We start from the raw sequence: 20,459 nt of genomic DNA, 5'->3' as shown, positions 1-20,459 counted from the left end.
ATTTCAATTTAAATATTTTCCTTTGAATGGAGTTAGACAGATAACCGGCAAAACTGTATTGCTGGCAGGAAAGTACAGTACTTACGCTTCCCCGACTTACGCTACCCCGACTTACGCGAACCCGGAGTTACGCGATTTTCAAATCTCGTCGATTCGTCTTTTGTTTGAACGCCACGCAACCCTTGATTGCTCACTCCCCCATACTATTGTTTAGCTTACATATTCGGACGTGTAGCGTGGAATCGACGCTTATCTACAATTTATTTTGTGTTATTCATTTCTGTGTTTGTTATATCTACGGAGACTCGAGAGACTCTACTATGTCATCCAAACGAAGTAGAACTGATTCTTCTGCATCGAAAAGCGAAAAGAATAACTTTATCTTTGGAATGTTAACATTATTAAAGACTTCGATAGAAAAATGAAAATTTGTGAATTAGCAAAGAAGTTTGATCTACCGAAATCGACGGTCAGAACAATTACAAAACGTAAAGAAAAAATTCTCGAAGCTGTGAAAAATGCTCAATCTTTAAATTAAGCATCATTGGTTAACGTCACGGTAAACAAATCGCTGAGATTGAAACAATGTTAAAATTATGGTGTGATAATCAAGTAAATGTGAAAAATTGTCCTGTTGATCAGAACACGGTGTGATCTCAAGCTAAGCTGGTTTTTGAGGGATTGAAAGAGGTTGCTGGAGAGGTGGCTAAAGATGAAGAGTTTAAAGCTAGTAACGGTTGGTTCAGCCGATGCAAAAGTCGCTGTAATTGGCATTGCATTGCAGAAAGTGGAGAGGCGGCAAGTGCTGATAAAGGGGTTGCGTCTTACTATTTAGAGAAATTCAAAGCTATGATAGATGAAGGTTGAATTTCTCTAAATAGTAAGACATGGTTTGGCTACACGTTGAATATGGTTTGGCTACACCAGCCAAACCATATTCAACGTAGATGAGACTGGCCTGCTCTGGAAGAAGATGCCTAAAAGATCTTTTGTCGCGCGTGAAGAGAAAATCTTTCCAGGTTTTAAGGCCGCCAAAGATCGATTGACAGTGATGGTTGGCGCGAATGCACCTGGTGATTGAAGTTAAAACCTCTCTTAGTTTATCGCTCGGAAAATCCAAGAGCATTGAAAAATAAATCGAAAGTTGGTTTGCCTGTGATTTGGAAGTCAAATCGTAAAGCTTGGGTGGCACTTCCCTTTTTGAGGACTGGTTTGGTCATCACTTCATACCTGAAGTCGAACGTTATTGCCAATCTAAACAAATCCCATTTAAAGTGATGCTAATAATCGACAACGCACCGGGTCATCCCCCTGCAACTTTAACTAATTTTCACTCACGTGTGAAAGTTGTATTTTTGCCACCAAATACAACCAGCTTGTTTCAACCGATGGATCAGGGAGTCATCAAAACATTGAAAGCTTATTACACGAGATGATCGTTGGCACATCTGCATGAAGCTATGAGAAAAAACAAAGAGCTCTCTGTTAAAGACTTTTGGAAACATTTTTTTCTAAATTATTGTTTTCTTTAGTCTCCGGCCCCAATTAAAAATAATTTGTATGTATTTATATGCGAAATTATACCACGACTTACGCGGTTATCGCTCAATCCCACCTATCGCGTAAGTTCGGTGTATTACAGTATTTAATTTTGTTTGTGCGCGTGTGTATTGTAGAGACAATATTAAATATAATACCGACAAAAGTTCGGGTCTTGACTGAACAGGAAAATTGTGTAATTACGAAAAGATATGAGGGTGAAACATTTGTTTATAACAACCACATCACCGACTAGCCCTTGGTTTTGTAGAAATTAAAAAAATAATTTTATTTGTACGAGTATACGTCTTATTATTTTAATATTTTTACTGCATTTATTTATTTACTTATTTATTAATATTAATTTTATAATTTTTTCAGATTTACTTATTTTACCCAAAGGTTTTAATAATTAGTTATTCAGCTGTTACTATATAATATTGTTAGATAATTTAATCAAAGAAGACAGAGTCTGTCCAAAAATATTTTTTGAAAACCATCTTTATTCTTATCATGTGTTCCAGAACACCTTCGACGACCGGACGTTTCTTTTGAGGCTACTAGGTCGTCAGGTCAAAACATTCCTTTAAAAACCAAACCAAAAAAAACCAAAAACTTTAAAAACCAAAGACGTCTGTAAGACCATCAGTTCCAACTTTTTACTTTATTGTTTTAATTGGATATTTTTTGTGTTTATGAGAGAGCTTCTAAAAAATATGAGAGAGCTTCTAATAATCTAATATGGATTAAAACTGTGAATTAAAATTCCTATCACCCTGAACTCCGCGCAAATATTAATGAAATAGTTCTAAAACTTATTTCAAAAAAGTGAAAATAACTGTAATTTAGGTGATACCAGTTCCATTTTCAATTTTGATTTTAATAAAATTTAATTTTAATTTTAGTCAATTTCCCTAAGCGAGTTCTCTTAGGGAAATTGACTCATACAACCAAACGTGAAAAGCGATTGCGAATTTTAAGAAGCCAATCATTTGCAAGCGAGAGAAAACGTCATCTCGAAAAACAAAATAACCGCTTTCGATATTCCGTCGATAACCACGTTTGTTTATTTATTGAGAAAGAAAGATACGTCGAAATAAGAAGACGATGATGATGAGAAGAATATTAAAAATCCGTAATTACAACACTTACTCTACTGCGTGAGAAAGTTAACACATAAACAGTATTTCCGTAGAAATATAAACTATGTTCCCCTATGTCAGAATCTCTTAAACGTTTTATCTGCGACCCCTTCATATAACAAAAGAATGTTTAGACTCGCCATGTCCAACCCGCGGCCCACTCAATGTTTTTGTGCGACTCTTTTAAAACAGTAATTATTTTGTATATATTTTTATTACAATGAAATATCACACGTATAGTTAAATACTCTAATATGATGTATAACACCTTGTTACGTACACTTAGAAATTAAAACAGTTATTAAATGAGGTTTTTACTTTATAATAATTTTTTTAATAATAAATTTATATTTAGAACAATCAAAATACCAGAAATCAGACGTTAAAAAGTTTTAAAATCGTAAATTTTTAAGCTTGGAAATAAATATAAAAATAAATGTCGTTTGGCAAAACTTTAATCTCGAATATTTTGATAAATATAAATTTACAAATATTTTACGCTACATTTTTTCGTTATCTCAACGATTTTTATCACACTATTTATGCAGCATCTTGTATACAGTAGATACACTATCCAAATTAGTTATAAAAACCATACGTAATTTAATTTTAGAACTAAAAGTAATCAATAAAAACTTTATAAAAGATTTATTTTGATTAAGCTTTTGGAAGTAAATAAATTTAATTAAGTTCTCCTAGGTAATATGATTTAAATGTAGAAACCAACGAGCTAGAATATACTTACATAGAGTGGCTGAACGCCATGTTCGAGGAAAATTGCATACATGTCTGCCATTTTTCTTTTAGTCAAGGGACGTAACATTCGTGTTGTGTAAGGGAAACGAACTAGAATATTTTAAATAGGATATAGTTTAGAAGTTACTGGTATATATATTTTTTTGATAAATACATAGCTGAAATAATTTTAGCATTGCAAAAGATAGTGTGATCGGTCTGAAAGAATTAGCATTTTTTTTTCTCTGCTAATAACTTTTATTGTAGAAGAATACCATTGTTTCGGAATAAAGTTGTGTTTCAGTAATCTGGAAAAAAGCTTAGACAATATGACGGCTGAAGAAATGTTGTAGTTTAGATAGAAAAATGGCAGTCACATGATTCAGACTAAAATTAAAAAGTTTTAGTTTGCCAATATGAAATTCACTTTTCATGAAATAATTTTTAAACTTTATAAAATAATAATAATTATCATAAATAGAGGTTATAAAAATATCTTTCATTAATCAAACGATATTTACTTTCAATTTTATTGTGAGAATGCAATGGGTAGAGATGGTTAATTGCTATCCCACTAACATCACATGTAAAAACTGCCTAAGAGATATGGGATAAAACACCCAATCTCCTGAGACCAAATGTGAGATCGATGGTGGTGAGGTCCCGCTCACGGGTTTAGGATGGACATCATTAAAAATTCCCCGCATATAAAACAAAACATATATATTATAATCAATGACCATGTCACATAACATGTTTATCACAACTTACTATGGAAAGTTATAGTCGCCCCACAAGAAAGATAAGACCAAAAANCATTTTTCATTTTTCTACAATTATATCCACAATAAAATCATCCTCGTCCAATTCGGAATCAAATAGTTATATCTGTAACGTAACATTTAAAATAGCAGCTTTGACAATATTATTTGCAGGAAATTGCCATATTTCTTGTTAGTGTTTGCGTTTACTTTTGAACTGGACATGTAAGCACGAATACACATGCTAATGACATCACTTCCGGTGTTCGGAAGTAGCACTATTAGCTCAGAAGTAAACACACCCTATGTAACAGACTGAAGAGGTGCGAAAGCCCGAAACGCGTATCTGTATGAATTAAAAGTGGATGATGAAATTATTTGCCAAGTGTCAATAAATTCACCAAGTTGTGACATTGAATTAGAAGAAATAAAAAGCATTCTTGTCATCACCCAGTTAACTTACTCTCTAGATCTTGCTTCCAGTGCTTTTGGCTGTTCCTTAATTAATTAACTCTCAAAATGGGCCACAAAGGGATGTGTTTTTCGCAAGCATGGAGGACATATCGAATATGACTGCTCAACTCCAGAAGATTCCAAAGGAAGCATTCCAAGCCTGCTTTCATGCTTGATCAATGGACAAGTATGTCTGTGCGGGAGAGGCCTGCTTTGAAGGTGATTACATCTGCATTGCTATATCTCATGCCAATATAGTGCAAGATGTCAATTCCGGAAACTTTTTGACTTCCCCTTGTATTAAATTTAAGATTATAATTGCAAAGGCTGGAACAGTAAAGGTATAACATTGCCAGGTTTAATTGGGAAACAAATACTAAGAAATTTCTGTGGTTATGTTAGGTTCTGTTCCTTACCATTCAGGGAATGATCAAAGTCATGATGGACACAAAGAAAAGACTCTGTTATTGTGACATTGTCATGATGCCAGTCTGCAATTTTTAATATTTTTAATTAATATAAAATGGCAAAACGCTTAATTTTGGGCATTGGGATGGGTTTGATAAAAAAAATTGTAAATACTAATAACGAGCAAAATTGTCATTAAGTCCGACCGGAAATGCATACGACCCCATTATCTTTCCATCCCCTCGACATTTAACCACCAAAATTTAATACCATCAATTCCCCTAATAGACAAACCACCCTGAAAATTTTCAGAAATTTTCGACAAATTTTCGTCAATTTGTCTTAAGTCCAAGAATGTAAAAATCTTGAAGATCGTTTTTTGATTGATTGCCATACTTTCCCTCTGTTATAGACTATATAACAGCCAGAAAAGTAATAAGGTTAATAAGTTTAAAACGTTTAAGGTTGTCAAATTAGCACATTATTGAAGTCAAAAGATAACACGAGTAAGGAAAAAGGTACTGTACATTCAGTATTTCGGTTTCTGCGCTTTTATTTCCACCAAGCATCGAACGTCCATGACTAACATCGATAGTGTGCAAAACATTGGCGATGTGTGCATGTTTTAGAAATTAGAAGTAAAACAAAAATATTACAGAACAATATGGTATTTTACAATAATACACAATGCAAAATATTATTCAAATAAATAGAGAACGCGTCTTGGTGAAATGGCTCAAAATCTATTAATTTGCTGGGGAAATTTTGAACTAAAGAATACAAACGTAAGGAGAGCTCAAAAGTTACCGACGAAGAAAACTTAAAGGAAGAAATTGCTAAAAATCGACGAATAACACAATGTGTAGAACCAAACACGCCAAAAATAAAGTGATAAAAGCACTGAAAATATTCCAGCGTAATACCAAAGCCAAAGCGGAAGACAGCTTGCTTGGGCGAGCAACAAATTGCGCTTCGAGAGCATTTTTCACTTCGCGCGCAGTTCGAACTTTGAAGCATCATCCGAACTCCGAAATGATTTTTGTTGAATTTACTAGTTGAAGTACGAAGTTAAATATATATTTTTAACTGATGACCAGCTTCGTTTAATGTTTTTGCCTATTCATTTCATAACAATTAGCTTCGTCGCTTCGTTCCACTTACACTTAGACTATTAACTGTCTTTTTAGACAGCGTTGAATAGCGATTTTTAATTACGATTTTCGGTATTTTAGGATGTTGTTAAATTTACTTTGAATATAAAATATTTTCGGCAATAAAAATTTAGTTGTGCTTTCTCTTGCGACATTCATTTTCTTTTTAGATTAATTCAATAGCATCTTGATATATTAGTATGAAAACTAAAATAAATATTTAATTGAATTAATCAGACGTTTAGTTGCTATAATTCGTACAATTTTAGATTATCGCCGTTTCATATATTTTTTAAGATAATGACAATTTCTGATATCTCTCGAGAAAGATGGAATAAGAGTATCAAACGTCTTAGATTCAATTATTTAATTTTATCAGTTATAATTTTTAGTTATTTTATGAAAATTATATGTCAAATATTCATTTTTCTAAGTCATAAATTCAATTTACATTTAATTCTACAGACATCACACTCGACTTCAAAAAGTACCCAAGCTCAAGAAAAAGCTTATTGTGAAATTAGGAATCTTCTCTCAAGAGGACAACCTTTAAAACAAAAAATAATGAACGAGCTTCATTATGTCAAGGCTTGTATTAAAGAAAGCATGAGGTAATTAAACCTGTTTCAATAGTTTCCCTCGATATTGTAGTAAACTTTAACATTTAAACATTATTACAATACAATTTCTTATCTTTTCCCAATAGTTACAGGCGCTGTAAGGTGTTTAGATCACGATATCGTACTCTCCGGATATAGAATTCCAACAGGGGTGTGCTTAAATTGATTATTTTGAAGTATATGTACCGATATAAAATGTAAATTAATAAAAGTTTCCTTTGTTTCAAGTAGTTTTTATGTTTCAGAATTTAGTAGCTTGTCGTCAGGAACAATACTTTTACCAAGCTGATAAGTTTATTCCCGAGAGATGGTTGGAAGATGATAAACAACATCATCCTTTTCTGTTTTTACCCTTTGGATTTGGAAAAAGAATGTACATTGGACGAAGAATTGCCGAACAAGAGATGCTTCTTCTAATTACAAAAGTTAATATCTAATTATACTCGTATTTAAGATTTATTTACAATTACTTTTATAATGTAATATAGTTTTTATCGTTTATTTTGCAGATAGTACAAAATTTTCATGTTGAATATAATTACGAAGATATCGATTGTTATTATAGACTGGGCAATGTTCTGGATAAGCCTTTGAGATTCATATTTATTGATCGACAGTAAATCGATATTATAAAGTGTACCTCGAAAATCTGAATACATGTAATGTATTGAGATTTTCGGGGTACTCTTTATTTGATAGAAATCTGGTTTTCTCAGCAGTATTTTCTCATTTGCATGGCTTCCACATATAATTAATTTTATATTTTATCTGTAATGATAATGGCAGGCTAAAATAAACAATTGAAGTATATGTCGTAATGCGTGCCGAATCCATTGGTGACCATAAAATTGATCTCGAAAGGGCATTTTTAAGATCATTCAAGAATATCTTTTACAATTTTTTTTATAAAAATTAATATTACCCTCAGAATTATGCGTTTTGCCATTTTATATTAATATAAAATGTTTTAAAAATAAAATCTCATAAGTATACAGTAGATACACTATCCAAATTAGTTATANAATATATAAACTATACTTTTTTTATTTAAGTTTAATTCTTTACGTGAAATAATATACGATTATATTGTTGTATGAGAAAAGAATTTATTGTTAACTTCAGAGTAAAATAATTTAATTTAATAAAATAACAGTTTAAAAAAGTAATTTAAAATATATTAAAAATATTTTATTTTTAAAATATACATTAACTCCAATCTTTAGTTGAGGTGATTTCGGCACTAAATTCTGAAATTACAATCACACGAATACAAAATCCAGTGATAATATAAAACTTGTAAAGTATTTTGATTTTATATTTACAGTTCAGTGGTATAAGCTAGAAATATATTATTCTTTTATTTATCGTGATTAATGCAACGTATTTATTACAAAGTGCATCGAAGTATGCATGATTATTATTTCCTTATTATACGTCCAATTTGGAAATAAAACATCGCATTTTTAGTAGGCTTATTTTTCAAATAAACCTGTTGCTTTCAGAATGATTCATACATTCTTACTATAAATACACAATTCATCAAAACGAAAAATCTGATACTGAAAACGAACGATTAATTTAAAAATTTAGCAACGAATTGCTTAACTTTCCCGGTAACATTTGGTAGCGCCATTTCTTAAGATATTTTATTTAAAAATTTGTTTTTTATATTAACTATTATAAATATCTTTAATAATATTTATTAAATTTAGTTATTTAAAAGGAATATTTTCATGTCAATATTTTATTTTTGATTCTCTCTGAAATTATTTTTATATTTTAAAATACTATAGTAAATTTTTAATTTCTTATCTAATCCTTTTTATAAAAAAAAACCCGGATTTTTAGTTAATAATTTTTATAGCGTACATAATTATTGATCAATATTAATTTTATTAATAGTTACAATAGATGGACGTATTTTTACACTGATCAATAGTATAGGGTAGTACTGTACCTATCTATCCAATCGTTGTCTCGCGAGAACTTTTTTATCCAATCATCACTCTTTATTACGTCTTTTCAGACGTCACTTAGACAACAATCGAACAAAGTTAGTAAATTTTCCGTGTTATGTCCGACGATACACACAATGTTCGGAGATTACGAAAATTTTCTTACATTTATTGGTTTAATTTTCGTTTCTGGCTTTCTGCTGTCGATTATTAAAGAAGTTTTCCGTGGAATTCGTTTGTACTTGCTTCCTACATTCGTTCCACCCGATTTTAAAAAGTATGGCGAATGGGTCGTGATCACCGGTGGAAGCGCAGGTATAGGAAAGTGTACGGCTCAACAATTGGCAAAATTTGGCTTGAACTTGGTACTGGTTAGCAACGAGTCAGAAGAATTAAAGATGACGGCAGAAGACATCCAAGCCGAATTCGGTGTGAAGTGTTGTGACGTAATGGCCGATCTGACAGGAGGAAAGAAAGCTTATGACTCTTTGTGGGCTAAAATTCAAGATAAAGACGTCGGGATTTTTATTAATTGCGCAGGTATCGACGGTAAGTCACCGTGTCTTTTTCTAGAAGAAACGGAAAGAAACATTCAGATAATGATGGCTTTAAATATGAATGTTGTGGTCGATACCACGTATAGATTATGTAATTACTATTTAAAAAAGAAAAAAGGGGTTATAGTTAATATATCGTCGTTGTCGTCTTTTTTTCCTACTCCGTATTACGCTACTTATTCCGCATGCAAAAAATTTGTGGATGACTTCAGTAAAGCCGTAATGACGGAATTATCTGGAACAAACGTAACCTTGCAGTCTCTAACGCCATTTTTTGTTAATACTAGAATGTTAAGCGATAAACCTTATTTAATGACGTTAGGTCCATTTGTACCGTCGACCGAGACTTTTTGCCAAAGTTGGGCTAAAAGTATAGGAATAAGCAATACATGTAGCGGTTTCTGGTTGCACGAGGTTTTAGCTTATTGTACTCGTTTTTGTCCTTCTTTTATATTGAATTTAAGTATGGGTAAAATATATTCAAATGCAGAAAAATTTAGAAAAGAAGTCCGTAATGAAACTAATGCAGAAATTAATTAATTGATAACAAATTTTCTGTAAATATTGAATTGACTTCTCTATAATAGATTTTTGCCATTAAAAGTATTGTTTTCTTTGTGCAGGCAAAATGCTTTTCTGAACTTTAAAATTATAATATAAACATTTATCAAATGAATAATATTAACTTTAAACTGAACTGAATATAATGCGAGACTTAATGTAATTTTCTCGTGTAATTTTAAATATCTATATTGATATAACGTTTACTGTTTAATAGCAATCAATAACTGTATTTTTACATATATTTAATATTTGTACTTAATTTCTATAATTTTTATTTAGTTTTATGCATGTAAAATTTCAATAAAATAACTTTATACTTATCCAATGTTCGATCTAATTTAAAATATTTTATAACAATTAATTAACACTGAGGACAAAGTCTGTCAAACAGCCACCTTTTTTATTCATTTTTATGTTCCGGAATACACTCCATGATCATCTGACCGTTTCTTTGAGGCTACTTGGTCGCCAAGCTTTAAAATCTCTCTTAAAACACGAAAAAATATATTCGGTTAAAAAAAGTAGGAGTAGAGACAAACAGACGTTTTCTTGCTTTTCCATTCGTACGTTCTATTGGCTATATTATTGTTTGAATTTTTATGTATTGAGAAAAACCTAATATATAAATTTTAAGTTCGTCTCTGGCAATAAATCCTTGTAAAATATTTTCAATTTTGTAAAATTCTCTCGAATGGTAATATTATAAAATTGGAAATAATGTATAGGCCACTGTTTAACTGTGAACATTTTGTGATGTAAACTTGATGTACAGTACATGTACAGTTCATTATCTGTTTTCAATGAAGTTTTTCTTAATAAGAAATCTTCCTATTTCAAGTTTTAAAAAAAAAAAATATAACGAATGTATAATAGTTAGGAGATCGATACGGGAGTTCGAAAAAAACCCAGGAATATTTCGAGTAGTAGTTTGTACCAGATACGTCGACCTCCTCTCTCACCATCCTGTTTCCCCATTGTAGGCTGGACGAATCCACCATGATGAGCATGAAAAAAGTGCCTACAGAGTGGGAACAGTTTGAAAAAGCCCATAAATGTAAGCAAGAATGTGGAGATTTTCTTTATTTTACTGTACAATTTATTTTGATGTTATCTGTAGACTGCTTATTTACTAATTATGCTAATACAATTATTAGTTTTTAATATATAGTTTTAAACATTAAATTTTTAATGTTATTTTTCGATATTTAACTTTTATTTACATTTATTTACAAGTGTTTATTATAAAAACTAACAGGTAAAAGCTGTGCTTTATTTTTTTTCTAAATTCTGTATTCATAGCATTTGATGTTAAATAAAAGTAACAAAGTTATATTTATTTATTAATATTATTGTATTAACCTTCTATACACAACAATTTAAAATATAACAACAAAATTTTTACTTGTATATAACATCACAGAAATACAGTACGTGAATATGTCTAAAAGTACATTAAGACATGTGTACACTGCAGTCATAATGAAATTTTAATTCTAATATTTATGTGGTTTACTTTTACAAACAGCATTTTAAAAAATTATTAATAATTTTTCAGTAGGTAAAATATATTCAAATTTCGATTTAGCGCTGCCAATTCTTCGCCTCTACACTCTCGTTAAATGGAATGTGGCTCTAAACTGAAGTAGACAATAAGAATAGACGACATGAGGGTATTCTGTTATGTTACAATCATTCCAAATTCTATTGTTTTGCATGGACGAAGGGATGATGACGGTATATGAGAGATAAATAAATCCGTTTCTCACATACCAACGTTGCAAACCGTAGAAATTACGAAAGTCTGTATTCGTCTCTGCGGCACACTATTTTGTGGATATATTTATCCTGAAATAATTACATAATGTGAAGTTGTCGAACTGTGATTCAAAATCAGGACAGAAAAGAAGTGGAGATTCGTATGTGGGTGTGACGGATAATGAGACAGACTCGACAGTTACAAAAATATTCGTTCCGATTTGTTGATACAAACGGGTTTATAGAAACTCGGTGATATGGGTGTTCTCGCAAGCGATAAGCGGATGGATCTTCTCCTTTAGAAGATAGTCTCGAGAGCAGAGATTATTTCGGAGAGAGAAAGGTTCTTTAGTCATCTCGATGCCCCAGGGGCGATGTTGTCAACGTCCAAAGTGAAAGTTATGTCGATCCGGAGAAAAAGTCGATGGTGAGATTGGAGACAGAACAAAGAAAGGTCTGGCACTTAGAAAAACGAATGGACAAGCTCCCGCATCCTTGAAATTAGGAGGTTATTATTATTTTCTGTTTCTGATTGCCCATTCCGATTGGTCGCTTTTCCTCGTTCTTGCTGTCTAAATGGTCAGTCACTCGTTACTACGTGTAACGAAATCTCAACTTATGGGTTAAAATCGGCATTTAATTCGAAGATAGTTGATCTCGGGACTTACGTTATTTTTTTGTCATATTTCCGGAAAAAAAAAAAGTTTTTTCTTCCTTATCATTATTATTATTATTTCCTTTTTTTAGGAAGAAATATATTAAATATTAAATAATTTAGTGGGGCTTCGGAACATTTCGGAGCTTCACTATAATAAAAACTTAAACATCATAACAGTCAAAAAACTTTGATATTCTGACATAATATCTTCATCCACTCGATTCTTTAATTTTATGTATTAAAAAAAAATAAAAAATAGTAGTGAGATCTACACACGAGTTTGAGAGTTCGATTAGTCTCCAATAACAATGTAGTGAAGTGTCCATCACTTGTTAAGAGTCCGAATAAGGAAATCTCTTTTAAAAAGTACTCGTTATTCTAGGACAACGAAAAAAGAATAAACTAATAAATGTTGAGTTCCGTTTACAGTTGCACAAAAAAATAGCAGAAACTAGTTTCGGTTTATAGTTTTATGTCTCATTCAAGAATTTATTGATTTAAGAAATACAATAGATACTTTTTTTNAGTGGAGATTCGTATGTGGGTGTGACGGATAATGAGACAGACTCGACAGTTACAAAAATATTCGTTCCGATTTGTTGATACAAACGGGTTTATAGAAACTCGGTGATATGGGTGTTCTCGCAAGCGATAAGCGGATGGATCTTCTCCTTTAGAAGATAGTCTCGAGAGCAGAGATTATTTCGGAGAGAGAAAGGTTCTTTAGTCATCTCGATGCCCCAGGGGCGATGTTGTCAACGTCCAAAGTGAAAGTTATGTCGATCCGGAGAAAAAGTCGATGGTGAGATTGGAGACAGAACAAAGAAAGGTCTGGCACTTAGAAAAACGAATGGACAAGCTCCCGCATCCTTGAAATTAGGAGGTTATTATTATTTTCTGTTTCTGATTGCCCATTCCGATTGGTCGCTTTTCCTCGTTCTTGCTGTCTAAATGGTCAGTCACTCGTTACTACGTGTAACGAAATCTCAACTTATGGGTTAAAATCGGCATTTAATTCGAAGATAGTTGATCTCGGGACTTACGTTATTTTTTTGTCATATTTCCGGAAAAAAAAAAGTTTTTTCTTCCTTATCATTATTATTATTATTTCCTTTTTTTAGGAAGAAATATATTAAATATTAAATAATTTAGTGGGGCTTCGGAACATTTCGGAGCTTCACTATAATAAAAACTTAAACATCATAACAGTCAAAAAACTTTGATATTCTGACATAATATCTTCATCCACTCGATTCTTTAATTTTATGTATTAAAAAACAGAATAAAAAATAGTAGTGAGATCTACACACGAGTTTGAGAGTTCGATTAGTCTCCAATAACAATGTAGTGAAGTGTCCATCACTTGTTAAGAGTCCGAATAAGGAAATCTCTTTTAAAAAGTACTCGTTATTCTAGGACAACAAAAAAAGAATAAACTAATAAATGTTGAGTTCCGTTTACAGTTGCACAAAAAAATAGCAGAAACTAGTTTCGGTTTATAGTTTTATGTCTCATTCAAGAATTTATTGATTTAAGAAATACAATAGATACTTTTTTTATTCTTACCGCCCTAGGCAATAAGTGAATAACCTTTAGCGTAATCATTTCGAATCGGTTTAAACCCTCACACGATTAAGGACCAAATAGAAGTAACTTATTTATGCTTTTCAAGTTTTATAAAATATAAATCTAACAGTAGATATATAAATAACATCTAGTGGCGTGTTATGGGAATATCATAATTTATAAAATTTATAAACAAATCTGATAGAGTATTATCTACGTCATCGTTAAAATCGCACTGTAACTTTGCGGATTAACTTATGAAAGATAGCAGAGGATTCAAACCAGACCTTAAAATAGACTTCCCAAACATAAAGCAGAACTATTGTCACACTTCAACAAATTTAAAGTGTTTCAATGTGTTTTACCTATTGTACTATGAGTAATTATGATTGTCACATGTAATATTAATTGCTTATTAATTTACAGAAAAGATAATAACTGATTACATTTTGTTACTTTTAGTGTTCTAATGTTAATTAATATAACACACATTAATTTATGTGCAAGTTTTAAATTTTAAATTTTCGCAAAGAAGAATGTTGGTAAAACTTTCATCGAGAGAAAAATAACATGCCGTATATTATTATTATTATTTTAAATAAATTTTCTTTTTGCTTAAAAATTTAAACAAATATTAATTATCGATTAATAAATTATTTAGAAATAAACTTAATGCAATTATAAAAAATTTAATTTAAAATATAATATCAATAGTAAATGATTATTTTTTAAACACTAGATGGCAACGCTAATTTCGCTTTTCAAATGATTGATCAGCATCCCGTACAATACAAAGTATTATTATAAATGTTTATTTATTTTTTAGATTATTTTTAGAATTGCGATACCGAAAAGTTTTATAAATCACTTCTCGTATTTTCAATGATTCTTTTAAATTAAATTATTTCGATTTTTCTGTGCTGTATTATATACAGGTATACCTCGCCTTACGTCGGTAATTGGTTCCAGGAAAACGACGTAAGTCGAAAAACGACGTAAGTCGAATTTACCTGTCTCCGAATCTACTTATCACTAGGAAAGCATTTTAAATAATATATGGTTAATAAAAATCTATTTTAAGCTTACAAACAAATAAATTTTAGTTTTTAATATAGTACAAAAAAAGTAATCTAAATTTACGAATGCGTGTACTGTAAATACAGTACATACTTGTATATATTTTAATATGATTTTATGTGCTTTAAACGTTTATCTAGTGATATTACGACTTCAATATTTGTGGCGGACAGACGTAAAGTCGAATAAAATGACTTAAACTTGATTTTTATTTTTCCATATACTTTTTTAACAAGCGACGTATAATCGGGAACGACGTAACTCGAAACGACGTAAGTCGAGGTATGCCTGTACGCGATTTTAACGATGACATAGATAATACTCTATCAGATTTGTTTATAAATTTTATAAATTATGATATTCCCATAACACGCCACTAGATGTTATTTATATATCTACTGTTAGATTTATCTTTTATAATTTTCTTTAATTAATGAGAAATTACAGATCAAAAAAACACTAGAGTGCACTCGATTGTCTCTTGTTCTCGTTTTAATTGTTAAGAGTAAGCATAAGATTGGTTGAGTGAACGAATTACACAGGAACAAATAAAGAAGACAAATCAAATATCTAGATTAATTATTATTAATTTCTTTTCGTATTCTTAGTAAACAATAATGCAAGGATCTATTTATGAAATTAGAGATTTAAAATAGCGGAAAACATTTAAAATTTTACATTATTATAATTTCTTAGAAACTTGTACACGTCACAGCAAAATAAATTTGTCACGTGACAACGATAAACGTGCGTTTTTACATCATTTTGTAGCATTTACTTTGTTCATATTTTTCACATAAATCAACTAAAGTGCATTTACAGACAGTGATGACAACAAACACGTAAAAGCATTATTTTGTATAGAAACAAACAACACATACCAAAAAATTTCATCTACAGTATTAACTAAGAAACTTTATTGTAAAATTAAAAAATAATAAAGACGAGTATCTATAATTACGTAAAGTATAAGGTAACAATGGTGAAAACTGAAAACATTTATAATATAAAGAAAAATAGCAAAATAATAGAACTAACATTGATAGATGATAAACTTTCCTGGACAGCAGAGCTCAAAAATCTTCACAGACGTTTCTTAGAAAATCGAAACCGGCGGTTTACTATAAAGTACCGTACAGTACATGTCAACTAACATTTAGAATATGTAGAAAACAGACAAAAGTATACGATCGCGAAAGTCGCTACCATCTGTGAGATATAGTTTTGAAGATAATTGAAATTTAAAATAAGGGTCACTAAAGAGTTTTGAGATAATCTTTAAACGGCACTATAGTGACACTTGAGAAGAAAAAGGAAGATATAAAAATTTAGGCAGTGGCACGTTATTCTATAGTCAAAAATGGCAAGTGCCTGAGGCTCCACCAACAAGGAGCCTCAAACCAATCTTCTATAACAGGTGTGGCCAAACTTTTATTCCTTAGGGGGTACTTTTTCGGTAAAATATAGTCTGCGAGCGACTATGAATATGTCACGTTACTGTCTGAGACATGATTTTGCGCCATTTTATTCGATTGCCATTTATATGCGCATGCGTTAGCATTCATTTGCATTGTTCATTGGGATAAATACAAACAGTATGGATACGTTGCACAGACAGTCTGTTATTGTAAGAATAAATTATCGAATTAAGATTTTTAATACATTAATTTAAGTGAAAGCAAACTGTTCAACTTTAGCATCGCAGGCTACTTTCAAAACCTTTGTGGTCGACCGGTCGACCGCGGTCTACGTGTTGGCCATCCCTGTTCTATAAGGAAATATTTCCTCAACTTTCCCTGGAAAAAACTGTCTGAAGTCAGCACTTTAAATGGGGTCCTTAATTCAAATTTTCCTGGCCCCGTGAAGTTATAACGTGCCACCGAATTTAGAACAATATGCCCTTCATCGGTTCTCTTTATTCTACGCACTGTACATCAATCTGGATGGCGGAAATTGTTAAAAGTAGGTGTTACGATCACACCTAATTTTATGTTTTATTTATTTTATGATATACAAAGTTCCTTTTCACCGGCTTTTATATTTTACAGTTTAATACCATTTTATTACACCGTCTCCTTTAATAATTTACAGAATACACAAGTTTCCCTTTATTAACTTTTAATTTTTCTTTTGTAAGAAGGGATAGCAGATAAAAAAATTGAGATTCTGACAGAGGATAACCTACTTTATATTTCTACGGAGAGACTTTGTAAGTGTAACGTATCGAGATGGGTGTACGATAATTTTCTCCCGTATTCTGAATAGCAGTTAGTTTCTATTAGAGGTCCGATTGCATCTGGTTTCAAAGTATCCGAGTAAACAGTATGTAGAATCCGTCTACACAGCAATGTTCACAGTTTTGCAGTGGTTGCAGGGTTCGAACCGGTTCATTATTTTAACTGTTACTTTATCGATTATCACTATTTTCGCAAAATGTTAAGAACGTCTTTTCAAAAAGACTTGGTATCGTATTTACCCAATTTTAATGCGCATCCTTCTCCACCTTTTGAGAGCTGAGAAATGAAGTGCGAATTACAATCGAAGTATAAATGAGGAACTGGTAAGTAAATCGTATTGACAATATCGTTTTCAATATTATAGCAGATTACACCTGTAAACTATAATTCGAACAGATTTCACTGTGATTTTACGTCATTTGAGTGTCGTATCGCCCATGTATCGAAACTTCGTTGATTGTAATTGTGAAATCTATTTACATTAAAAAGTTTATGCTATTAACCTTTTAAAAGCTAACTGGGAACTATTCTCCACTAAGCTAGAGAGGTGCATACGTTGGATCACACCAAAAAGCAATGGCTACAAACGTTTCATTGGAGCAGTATTGTGTGCTACTAAGAGTAGTATACCAAGGGGATTTCGAAAGGAATACATTCCTGGATGGACAGAAGAGAGTGAAACACTCTTCAATGAGTTTCAGGAGAACAACGACCCAGAAATTGGTAATGCACTCCTGTCCAGTCTCGATACCACCCGAAGACAAAAATGGATCAACACTGTTGAAAACTTAAATTTCACTCATTCTAGCCGAGCAGCTTGGAGCCTTCTTAGAAAGCTAGGAGGGAGTGCAGCTGTAACTAAAGAACAGCCCAAAGTCACACCTGACCAAATAGCCAACCATATTATCTTAAAATCTCGAGTACAAACTGATAAAAACTACACTAAATTTGTGAAACGTCAACTCAAAGCTCTGAAAAGAAAGGCAGCATCTGTATCAAGCTATGCTCGACCTTTCTCAATTGAAGAGATAGATACGGTTCTGAAGAAACTAAAACCTAGTAAGGCCCCTGGCTTTGATGGAATTCATCCTGAGTTCTTAATACATACTGGCAAGAACACAAGAGCATGGCTAGCNTATTAAAATAGGAATAAAAATGTTATATAATCAAAGCTATGAACAACGGCCATAATGGTACGTAAATGGCCGTTTTTTGGAGGTTAATTTGTATGTATATTTTTATTCATACTGAATATTATTAATTTGATATTTCTTATTTAAAAACATCCAGCAACGAGTTGCGGAACTTTCCCGGCAATAAAAGTAAAACCTGCGTGTGACGCCATTTGTTATGACACTTTATACCATAACAGCTTATCTTTAATCGAGAGATTTAAACATAAATAATGAGAATTTAACCTACTTTTTTAAATGAAAATATGAATATTAAATATAAAACATAAAATCTATTATATAAAAAACTTAAAAATTGGGAAAAAGTTTAAGGAAATGGAAGTTATTCGTGCGAATAATTCATTGTCTTATCTCAGTAAGCCAAATAATAAGGTTCGTGACCTTAAAGTAATTGGTATTTTCCTTAATATCCAGATAATATTTAGAATTTTATAAATAATAAAATACATTTNCACTCGATTGCCTCTTGTTCTCGTTTTAATTGTTAAGAGTAAGCATAAGATTGCTTGAGTGAACGAATCACACAGGAACAAACAAGGAAGACAAATATCTAGACTTATTATTATTAATTTCTTTTCGTATTCTTAGTAAACAATAATGCAAGGATCTATTTGCGAAATTAGAGATTTAAAATAGCGGAAAACATTTAAAATTTTACATTATTATAATTTCTTAGAAACTTGTACACGTCACAGCAACCTCGCAGTAAAGTGATATCGAGTTACAAAATAAATTTGTCACGTGACAAGATAAACATGCGTTTTTACATCATTTTGTAACATTTACTTTGTTCATATTTTTCAGATAAATCAACTAAATTGTATTTACAGACAGTGATGACAACAAACACATAAAAGCATTATTTTCTATAGAAACAAACAATACATACCAAAAAATTTCATCTGCAGTATTAATAACTAAGAAACTTTACTGTAAAATTAAAAAATAATAAACACGAGTATCCATAATTACGTAAAGTATAATGTAACAATGGTGAAAACTGCAAACATTTATAATATAAAGAAAAATAGCAAAATAAGTGAACTAACATTAATAGATGATAGGCTTTCCTGGACAGCAGAGCTCAAAAATCTTCACAGACGTTTCTTAGAAAATCGAAACTGGCGGTTTACTATAAAGTACTGTACAGTACATACCAACTAACATTTAGAATATGTAGAAAACAGACAAAAGTATACGATCGCGAAAGTCGCTACCATATGTGAGATATAGTTTTGAAGATAATTGAAATTTAAAATAAAGGTCACTAAAGAGTTTTGAGATAATCTTTAAACGGCACTATAGTGACACTTGAGAACAAAAGGAAAGATATAAAAATTTAGGCAGTGGCGCGTTATTCTATAGCCAAAAAGGGCAAGTGCCTGAGGCTCCACCAACAAGGAGCCTCAAACCAATCTTCTATAACAGGTGTGGCCAAACTTTTATCCCTTAGGGGCTACTTTTTCGGTAAAATATAATCTGCGAGCGACTATGAATATGTCACGTTACTGTCTGACACATGATTTTGCGCCATTTTATTCGATTGCCATTTATATGCGCATGCGTTAGCATTCATTTGCATTGTTCATTGCGATAAATACAAACAGTATGGATACGTTGCACAGACAGTCTGTTATTGTAAGAATAAATTATCGAATTAAGATTTTTAATACATTAATTTAAGTGAAAGCAAACTGTTCAACTTTAGCATCGCAGGCTACTTTCAAAACCTTTGCGGTCGACCGGTCGACCGCGGTCTACGTGTTGGCCATCCCTGTTCTATAAGAAAATATTTCCCCAAATTTCCCTGGAAAAAACTGTCTGAAGTCAGCACTTTAAATGGGGTCCTTAATTCAAATTTTCCTGGCCCCGTGAAGTTATAACGTGCCACCGAATTTAGAACAATATGCCCTTCATCGGTTCTCTTTATTCTACGTACTGTACATCAATCTGGATGGCGGAAATTGTTAAAAGTAGGTGTTACGATCACACCTAATTTTAACAATTTTATGTTTTATTTACTTTACGATATACAAAGTTCCTTTTCACCGGCTTTTATATTTTACAGTTTAATACCATTTTATTACA

The 20,459-nt window shown here is 31.5% G+C and overlaps 2 protein-coding genes across 2 annotated transcripts; both read left to right on the top strand.

Moving 5' to 3' along the window:
- Window positions 1–4,809: 4,809 nt before the first annotated feature.
- LOC111614855 (probable cytochrome P450 12a4, mitochondrial) lies at window positions 4,810–7,453 on the top strand. The gene is made up of 5 exons (XM_023356222.1): window positions 4,810–4,971; window positions 6,655–6,781; window positions 6,896–6,960; window positions 7,055–7,234; window positions 7,319–7,453. The coding sequence occupies exons 1-5, from the start codon at window positions 4,810–4,812 to the stop codon at window positions 7,427–7,429; spliced, it is 645 nt and encodes a 214-aa protein (XP_023211990.1). The 3' UTR covers window positions 7,430–7,453.
- A 1,292-nt stretch (window positions 7,454–8,745) lies between these two features.
- Window positions 8,746–10,136, top strand: LOC111614860 (inactive hydroxysteroid dehydrogenase-like protein 1). Its single transcript, XM_023356227.1, has one exon. It carries the CDS (start codon window positions 8,902–8,904, stop codon window positions 9,859–9,861), a length of 960 nt encoding a protein of 319 aa, XP_023211995.1. The 5' UTR covers window positions 8,746–8,901; the 3' UTR covers window positions 9,862–10,136.
- The last annotated feature ends 10,323 nt before the right edge of the window (window positions 10,137–20,459 follow it).

This window comes from Centruroides sculpturatus, unplaced genomic scaffold, assembly GCF_000671375.1.
Source record: "Centruroides sculpturatus isolate CEXI.00-Female unplaced genomic scaffold, Cexi_2.0 scaffold1582, whole genome shotgun sequence".
Classification (NCBI taxonomy): domain Eukaryota; kingdom Metazoa; phylum Arthropoda; class Arachnida; order Scorpiones; family Buthidae; genus Centruroides; species Centruroides sculpturatus.
Note: the sequence above shows the minus strand (reverse complement) of the source record. Positions and strands in the feature narration are given on the sequence as shown.